Source organism: Lagenorhynchus albirostris, chromosome 7, assembly GCF_949774975.1.
Source record: "Lagenorhynchus albirostris chromosome 7, mLagAlb1.1, whole genome shotgun sequence".
NCBI classification, from domain to species: Eukaryota; Metazoa; Chordata; class Mammalia; order Artiodactyla; family Delphinidae; genus Lagenorhynchus; species Lagenorhynchus albirostris.
In genome coordinates, this window is record NC_083101.1 from 8,455,790 (window position 1) to 8,465,169 (window position 9,380).

The 9,380-nt window shown below is 50.7% G+C and overlaps 1 protein-coding gene across 5 annotated transcripts in view; it reads right to left on the reverse strand.

Annotated features, from left to right (window-relative positions):
* The window catches only part of LRSAM1 (leucine rich repeat and sterile alpha motif containing 1), a 46,610-nt gene that overhangs the window by 35,582 nt on the left and 1,648 nt on the right, over nt 1–9,380 (reverse strand). The window contains exons 2-9 of one of the 5 annotated variants that reach the window (XM_060154304.1): nt 9,056–9,263; nt 7,315–7,418; nt 6,964–7,020; nt 6,411–6,455; nt 4,925–5,002; nt 3,704–3,772; nt 1,840–1,924; nt 737–858 (exon numbers count right to left, since the gene is read on the reverse strand). In XM_060154304.1, coding sequence (XP_060010287.1) covers nt 737–858; nt 1,840–1,924; nt 3,704–3,772; nt 4,925–5,002; nt 6,411–6,455; nt 6,964–7,020; nt 7,315–7,386 — 528 coding nt within the window. In that variant the 5' untranslated portion in view covers nt 7,387–7,418; nt 9,056–9,263. Of the gene's footprint in view, nt 1–736; nt 859–1,839; nt 1,925–2,773; nt 2,793–3,661; nt 3,681–3,703; nt 3,773–4,924; nt 5,003–6,410; nt 6,456–6,963; nt 7,021–7,314; nt 7,419–9,055; nt 9,286–9,380 lie in introns of those variants that run through there. The other 4 variants (XM_060154303.1, XM_060154306.1, XM_060154307.1 and 1 more) reach the window with 4 other exon arrangements.

Genomic DNA, 9,380 nt, shown 5'->3' on the forward strand with positions numbered 1-9,380 from the left:
TGAGGATACAGGGAGAAGACAGCCGTCCACAAGCCAAGGAGAGAGGCCTCAGAAGAAACCAACCCTGCTGAGACCTTGATCTTGGACTTCCAACCTCCAGGAACGTGAGAGAAGAAAAGTCTATTGTTTAAGCTCCCCAGCCTGGGGTGCTTCGCTAGGGTAGCCCTGGGAGACTAACACAGTGTCCCCGGTGCTCACCTTCCCCTGCCCACTACCCCCTGCTCTGATGAATCTCAGTTTCTGCAGCTCCAAGCTGAGGCCACTCCCTCTCTGACGGCGCCCAGGCTCTTTATGCCCTGGACCCTCCAGGCACAGCAACTTCCAACCACATCAGCTTCCCCGCTCTTCCTTTAACGTGTCCTGGGCTTTCCCACCTCCTGCCTTTTCCCGAACTGTTTCCTCCACCTGGAATGCTCCCGTTACCTGTGTCTACTTCTCAAAAGCTTTTTCCTCTTTCAAGGTCTGGCTCAAATACCATGTCTTTCCTAGAATGTTAATTAACCCCATCAGGACTTGGCATTATCTCTTCACTCCAGAAATCTGTTTTCCTGCCTCCATCATGGCAGCAAAAGTCACATAATTACAACGGTTCACACTTCAGGCTCTGTGAGGCCCTGAGGATGTTGAGACCTCTGTGACCCCAGCACCCTGCGACCAGGGCAGGCCTCCAGGAGTGTGGGAAGGGAGCGGTGGGAAGGCCAGGTAGGACCCCAGGTGAGAACATCTCCCCACCTACCTCCAGGGTTCGAACGTGCGCCAGCATCTGCGGCAACCTCTGAATCTCGCTTTCACTGATGTCGAGAGTACGCAGGCTCCGAAGCTCCCCCAAGGTGTCTGGAAGCTCCTTCAGCCTGTTGTCTGGAGGGATCCCAATGGCACAGCTCAGCACCCCAAAACCCCTTCACCATCTTCCTGCCTGACTCCCGCGAGGACCCAGGGAGGAGGGTGCCCCCCTCTGAGCCTGGGGCATGTGCCAGGGCCTGGAACCTGAGGCTCCATAAGGAAAAACATGGCAGTGGAGTTTCAGAGACCTGGGTTCAAGTTCCCATTCCACCACTTAATCAGCTGGGTGACTTTGGAAAACTGACGACCTCCCTGGACCACAGTTTCCTCATCTGTAAAATGCGGATGATAATACTATTTGGCCTCATAGGAATATTGAGGGATTCAATGAGATTATGCATATGAGGTGCTCAGCACAGTGCCTATCACATAGTAAGTGATTAGTAAGTTGCGTACCGTTATTTTTATCATTATTTATATGTTACAAACAGGTAAACTGGGGCATTCTGTACAGAAAGTGCTTAAGGCCAAAAAGAAATGAAAGAGTTGGGGGAGGCATGCATTAGAATCTCGGCTGTGTCACTATCGCACTGGGTGGTCTGGAGCAAGACACTGCTCTCTGAGCCTCGTTTTCCTCACGTGTAAATTGGGGATAAGATCTCCGTCCTCTCCCTACCTCAGGGACTTGTCATGAGGCTCATGGCACCGCTGAATTTGGAGGTGGCGGGAAGCGCTATTCAGAATCACTCTCGCCCAGTCAGTCCATCACATTCTAAACACCAGTGACTGGGCCTCGGGGGGCCTAGCTGTCAACATCGTCTGCCCTCCTCCCTGTGAGGCCCTGGCTCGGAGGAGTCACAGGAACCCTCCAGATGCCCTGTCTCTGGTTACCATGAAGACAGATGGACTAAACAGGAAGTCAGACAGTTTAGAGTGACACCTGGGGACTGGCTGCCCTCGTGCTCAATGGTTCTCAGGAGGAGCACCCTGTGGATGCCGGTTGGGTCAGCCCAGAGCTGACCAAGGGTCACACGGACAGGGCTTCCTGGCCCCTACCTTTCACGTTGAGGGTCTGGAGCTGGATCAGGTTCCCAATGGAACGCGGGAGATACGTCAGTTGGTTCCTTTCCACATTCAAGACCTAAGAAAGAGGGGAAAATGGCGTGAGAACGTGCACACACAGACAACAGTGTCTACCCTGCTTCAGGCCGGGCATCATCTGGGCACCACACACACCTCTTTATCTCCTGACAGCCCTGTGAGGAAGATAAAGATTGTTATGATCAAATCTGAGAGATGGGAAAACTGAGGCTCAGGGCGGTGAAGTCATGTGTCCAGGAGGGCAAAGCCAGACTTTGAACCTAGTTCTTGCTGAGGTTGTATCATTTATATTGACCACAAAATAGCCAACAATGGTCCCACAATCAGGGCGGAAGGAAGAAGGGGACGAGCAGATTCAGGGATCCAGGTGAGGCAGCGTGTGTTGAGGCCTAGTTATCCCAGTGTTAGCAAAAGGAAGCTGAGCTGCATAAAGGCAATGGGGTCTGGCCAAGGCTTCAAGGCCGGCAGTTGGTGGTGCCAGGATTGAAACCCAGGCTTGCTGGATCCCGAAGGCCACACTCCCTCCAGGATGTGGCATCATGAGATGAGCGAGGCTGACAGGATGACACACGAGGAAGCCATTAAAAATAGATACGATGGAAAGGGAAGCACGTTAAAAATAATGTGGCAGATGAATATTTGATGAACCAAAGGATGGTTACGAGTTATTATCAGGTATCCAAAGGTTACAAAACAGTGAATGCAGCAATTCTACAAAAATATATACGTAAACAATTCCCCAAAGATCCTACACCCTGGTATTCACTGTGGCTCTCTCAGTGGGGCAGTTACTACTATTGAGCCACACGTTCTCCACGTGACCCTGGGCAAGTTACAGTCATCCCTCTGGACCCGTTCTCTCTTCTGTAAATGTGATAACAGCACCCACCTCGCAGGGTAGTTCATTCAAGTCATCTTGAGTTTCCTCCACGTGGGAGGCAGTGCGCTAGGTGAGGACGCTGCCGGCACAGAGACGACAGCTCGGGAGGGGAGCCAGCTGAGCGTAACTAGTGATTACAGACTGCAATCATTGCTCTCAGGGAAATACGCGGGTTGAGACGGGCGAACAAGATGGATCCACCTGGATGGGGGTGGGGGGTCGGGGAGGATTCGCAGGGACATTTGGGTTGAGACGGAGGAAGAGCTACTCGGGCAGAAGGAAGAGCCTTGTGGAGACGCCCTGCCAGGGGTGGCGCGCAGAGGGCCGGAGGGTTTTAGGAGTTGAGTGCAGACAGTGGAGGGGAGAGAGAAGGAAAGGAGGCTGGGAAGACAGGAGGGCCCAGCGTACAGGGTCTGATGGGGCACAGTGAAGAGAAGGGATTTTAATCTGAGTGTGAAGGACGGCGCGGCTTCCTCTGTGAACCGGGGATGATGCTAACACCTGCCTCGCAGAGTGGCTGTGAGGAATCAATCAGCCGACAGCGCAAGCGCAACGCTTAGCTTGGTGCTGGCATGCACGGAACGCTCCGTAAATGCAGGGGCTGCCGCTGACAAGGAGCAGAAGTGAGGCGGTGAGTCAGAGTGCTGAACTCATCATCTGGAAAAGGTAGACTCTCTGGGCGCTCTTTTTCTTTAACGTTGCGGAAGCTCATGATGAAATCTCAAAAGCACATGCCAAAAATATGGTGGAGAGATGCCCACAGCCCAGACTGCTATGTTGACGCCATCACTGGGCATCTCAAGAGCAAAGGGGGAGGAGCCGGTGGCACCAAGTGCAGCCCTGGCTAGAAAGAGCGCGACCAGAACATTCCAGGTCTGTGTGGCTGCCATTTCTTACTTAGGTGGTCAGAGGTGGGTTTTCTGTTTCCTGAAGCCATACCTGGAGGGCTGTCAGTTGCCCTATATCATCAGGAAGGGCTGTCAGCTGATTATCATGAAGATCCAGAACCTGCGGAAAGGGAACAAGTTTAACACCTAGAAGTCACCAGCTGAGAAAGGCCCTCTGATTTCAGGCTCCGGAGAGACAAGGGTGAGGTTGGGCAGGGGTGCCCCACGCCTCTGGTGTTGAAAGCAGGAGCACCGACACTTCATCCCCAACTAAATGATCATTCCATCTCATTTCCTTTCTAAAAGTATCATACCACTTCACTCTCTTATTTATCAAATATTTATTTTTACTGTTGAGTGAAAAAAGCTAGCTATGAGAGAGTATGCATAGATATTCACGTTAAAAATGCCTCATGGTATAAATACATATTTGCCTAGTAAAATATTACCAAATATGCAATAAAACATTGATAGTAGTTCCCTAGAGTGTGAAGTTGTATGTTTTTCCTTATGCTTAACTGTATTCCCTAATGTTTTTAACTATGAAAATGAGCAAAAAATAGGACATATATATATATGTCTGTGTGTGCACATACGTACTATAAAATGCATATATATGAAATATATACATAAACATAAACGTTTCTTAATGTTATCTTTTTTCTGATTATAAAAATAATGCACGTTGGACCAGAAAAATGAAGAGAAGTAAAAACGACCCCTAATCCCTGCACACCATCAAGAGCCATAGAAACCACTTTGATGCCTGTGCTGCCGGTCTTTTCTCCCAGTGTGTATACCCACTGCCACAGCTTATGTTCCTGTGGAACCACCGTGGGGTCTCACCTCACATATACTGTGGCTATAGCCCAGTCCTTGTCCTGCGGAAGCTGACGGTCAGGAAGGAGGTGCCCCAGCTCACCAAGCTTTCACGCACTGACCACACAACACCTGGCGTCCCTCCTATTCCTTCCTGTTTGGGCCCATTGGTCTCCCTGCTCTCTGCCAGCTCACTTGCTATGAGCTTATGGTTTGCCTTTCCACCTAGCTCCCTAAGGGCAGGGCCTGGGGCTGCTTCTCTCTGCAAGTGCACCCCACACAAAGCACAGACAAGGTGCCCGATAAACCATGCTGACTAAACCCCAGAGTCACCGTGACACTAGGCACGTCTGGCATAAACTCTGACAGAGGACGCGTGAAGGGAGCGGGGATGCTGGCTACCACCTGGAACACCACGCAGAGTCCCTGACGCCTGGGAGAAGGGCCCCAGTACCTTGATGGTGGCGAGACTCAGGAGGCTGCAGGATTTAGGAAGCAGGGAAGTGAGGTGATTCGTGTGGACAATCAACACCTGTGTGGAAAAGATTTTTGACATGTTAGGCTGAAGAAGAGCAGCAGGGAGGGAGGCTGGAGGCGGGGCAGCCAGCTCAGCTCAGGCTGCCAGCGGCCCCGCCCTGCCCGGTTCTCCGCTCTTGCAGATGTCACAAGGGATGTCTCCAAAAGTGGAACCAGATGACCTTAAAATCTGGTGTTTCCAGGGTGAAAGGGACCTTAGAGGTCTAATTCTACCTTCCATCCCGAGAAGGGATCCCCGTGCAGCTGACCTGATCTTAACCTCCCTCAGCTTCAGTATCTTCTTGTGGAAAATAGAGAATAATAAATTCCTGTCTGAGGGCTGCCATTGATGATTAACAAGCTAACAGACAAAAACCACTTAGCCCAGGGCTGGCACGTGGTCCAATCCGAGTCATCTATTGCTGTTTTTGTTAGGCGGCAACCCCTGCGTGGACACTGCCAGTGTCGAGGAGCTCACTACTCTGCTGGTATGGAACACATTTTACCTACCTTCACTTAGATACTTCATTTAGAATACTCTTACCTACCTGCATTCAAGTCTGCAATGCCTTTCTGAAAAATCATTCATTCCACTCTTAATCTCCCCTGGGTGACCAGAATGAAATGAGTGTAGTTTTTATTATTATTATTTAAATACATAAATAAATTTATTTATTTTTGGCCACATTGGGTCTTCGTTGCTACACGTGGGCTTTCTCTAGTTGTGTCAAGCGGGGGCTACTCTTCGTTGCGGTGCGTAGGCTTCTCATTGCGGTGGCTTCTCTTGCTACAGAGCATGGGCTCTAGGCACGTGGGCTTCAGTAGTTGTGGCTCACCAACTCAGTAGTTATGGCTCACGGGCTCTAGAGCGCAGGCGCAGTAGTTGTGGTGCACGGGCTTAGGTGCTCCGCAGCATGTAGGATCTTCCCCGACCAGGGCCCGAACCCACGTCCCCTGCATTGGCAGGTGGATTCTTAACCACTGCGCCACCAGGGAAGTCCCGTAGTTTTTATTATTAATAACAATGCGGTTACTCAGTGTCTACTATGTGGCAGGCATTATACTTGGGGCATTTATCTCTCTTTCTACCTGCCTACATACCTCACTTGTAATTCTAATAAAAGCTCTGCGAGAGTAAAACTACGAATGTCTTCATTTCAGATGTCTTCTCAGATGAAGAAACTGAGATGTAAGAGCCTAAGGAAGTTGCCCAATTCAGGAGGGGCAAAGCCAGGACTGCAAAGCCAGGGCTGCCTGATGCCAAAGCCTGCTCTCCTGTGAACACACCTGCTGCAGACTGAAAGGGTGCGATTCAGAGAGAAGGGGGATATCTGTGCAAGGAAGACAACTCCTAGAATTCCCACCTGATTTCAAACAAGCAAACAAGCAATAAATAATTCTCTGAAAATGAAGATCTGTCTCACCTTCTTCTGCAGAACTTTGCATGTTGCAAAAGCCCCAAATGGAATCTAAGATAAGATAAAGAAGGATCAGTGCCTCCCCTCCTGCCAGTTTTTAACTTGTGTTCTGAGTGGCACACGCGTTGGGGAGAGATGGGGCAGGAGGTGAATAAGTCTAAGCCTGGGGAAAGCTGGGAGGAACGCTGCTCGGGTGGTCAGCCCTCCCTTCCAATCAGCTATCGGGTGACTACCTGCCCACCCACCCACCTCACCCCCAACAGGAACGCTATGAGAGGCAAAAGAAAGATCTCTGGTGCTTGGCAGAGAATCCCAGGCTCTCCCAGTGCCCTAGGAATCCATGAGTACATTTTCTAGACTCTGTGACTCTTAAAGACTATGCTGAAGCCAGAAGATCATCTCAATTCTCTCGGACAAGAACAAAACCTAAGGAAACACCTCTTGACAGCAGCTTCTGGCCTTTTAAAAGCCTCAGTCCACATCTAGCTTTCCTAGGGACACGTGATCTAAGAAAGAAGGGCAGACAAAAATTCACAGGCAAACCACCACCCCAGTTTACCTCTGAGAGCTCACATTTAGAGATGTCAAGAATGTCATCTGCCCCAGCTTCTTTTGCCTAGGGATAAAAACAGTTAAGAGGGTCCATCCTTCCAGAGTGGACAAATCAGGCAAAGAGACATAGGATTAAGGGGCTTCAAGAGATCACAGACACCATCCGGTTCAACTAGTCCATTTTGAAGGTGGACCAATGATCTCTGCTTTAATGGGGCTTGAGGTCCAGCAGGGAAGAGCGTGAGCGAGTAATGAGAAGTGTGATCGGCTTATGGAGGGCAACTGCAGTGTGGAGCCCTGTTGCATGGGGCAGAGGTGGTGATGGGGATGGGCTCAGAGGAAATCCATTTTCCCTCACCAGACACATCTGGTACTCCAGCCGTTTCCGAGCCTCCTCACTGGGTTTCCGCTTCCGGAAGAAGAGTGGCATCCTTCCTTTTTCCTAGAGCGATCTTCACAACACTAGGGCACAGGAGAGAAGTTAGGGCCTGGGGACTCTGTCACAGGTCCCCAACACCCAGGACAGGTAGCACAGTAACACAGAGCATGTAGCTGATCTGCGGGACTGTAAGTTCCTTGTGGGCAGGGGCTGTGTCCATCTTGACCATCAGTCCGTGCCCTGAGCCTGGCACAGCAGGTGCTCAACACTCTTTGTTCTTTGTTGACTAAAAATAAGCAGCAGTATGTGGAAAGAGCGCAACAGCAAGCCAGATGACCTGGGTTTGAGCCCACATTTGCCCCTGACCCACTGTGAGACCCTGGCATATCCTTTCCCCATTCTGGGCCCCCATCTCTCCTCCATGTTAGACAAGGGGGTTGACTTGGAGAAGTTTCCTCAGGTCCATCCCAAGGATGCTCCTTGAGGACTCTAACAGACTTGGCTGATGAATCCCTTGTAGGCCCTGGAAGACTATCAGAGTGGCATCAGCAAACCAAACACTGCATGGCTTTAGCCAGCCCTGACCTTCACCCTGGGGAACTCAACTACATCATAACCAAAGAGATTTCGGAGCTAAATAAAAGCTCAACAGCAATCCTCAGGCATCTTGCCACTCTCACAGTTATTATTCCATTTGATTCTCACCACAGCCCTCTTTCTAGTAACAAAACGGATGCTCATCAAGTTCAGCGATCGGGTTATACAGCCTGGATCGCAGCAAAACCAGCCTGGAACTCTGCTCTTTCAAGTCCCGATCCTGTGGCGTCTGCCCAACTCCGTGGTGCTTCAGTAACTTAGCACACATTAAGTATACCGTCCTGAACTCAGAAGCCAGGTGCTCACTGCCTGCCTGGTACCAGAAAATATCAGATTTGATATGGGACAGCGATGGGCCAGGAAGTAACCATACAGGGAAGCTTATGGTTAACAGCGTGGGCTTTGGGATGAAATAGAATTTTTTTCTTTTTTTGTTTTTTCTTTGTTTAACTGGTTTTGAATCCCAGATCTGTCACCCATCAACCATGTCCCCTTGGTTCACCTCGCTGAGCCTCAGTCTCCTCATCTGTAAAGTGTGAGTAATGTTACCAACACTTGGTTCTATTTGGATCCAGTGATTTCCATATTTGCAAAGCCCATAGCACAGTACCTGGCACATGATGAGTGCCCAATAAATGTTAACCACGTAGCACCACACATCTAACAAACATTTATTCAGGGCCTACTACAGCTGAAGGATCTAGGGAGAAAGGGGCCAGGGAGAAGATGCAGTTGAAGAAGACACACACCCATTCCTCAAGGGGCGGCGTAGAGATCACAGGTCCCTGCCTATAGAGGTGAAGGCTGTCTGGGGAGCTGGCCAAGCCTGCAGAGCTGGCTCAGGCTCCTCTTGTCACCCCACCTGTCTGCAGGGATGGGGAATGATCTAAAAACAGCCCTCCCCATCTCTCCCTGATGACCAGCTCTTATCCGCCTGCTTCCCAATGACTAACTTTCCCTCACTTCCTCCCCAACGGCCACCTCTCCTCCATTCCCCCTAGAAGATCAGCTCTTCCCGACCTGCTCCCGGATGTCCACGCCTCATGCATCCCCTCCGCCGACGTCCAGCCCAGATAGGAAGAGCCACACCCTCCTCCCCTGGCTGGGGTGGGCAGTGCCCAACCTTGCTTTGCGGATACACAGGTCTCCGACGTTCGTTCCCTCTGGTGGACCTCAAGGCAGGCCGATCACTCGCAGGTCTTGGTCATGGACGCCGGGTGACAGACCACCCGGCACGGGCCCGGCGGAGCCACAGTCTGCTCTCCTCCAAACGCAGGAACTGGGGACCAAAACTCAATCTCCGAAAGTCATGCAGACCAGGATGACGAAGTCTGAGACCGAAGACCGCAGAATCTTAGAATTAAGAGTTGGGCCGGATTTAGACTCTAATAAAATTGTTTTAATAGCTAAAATGCCCACATCACGAGGGAATTAGAAGGGGGTAGGGG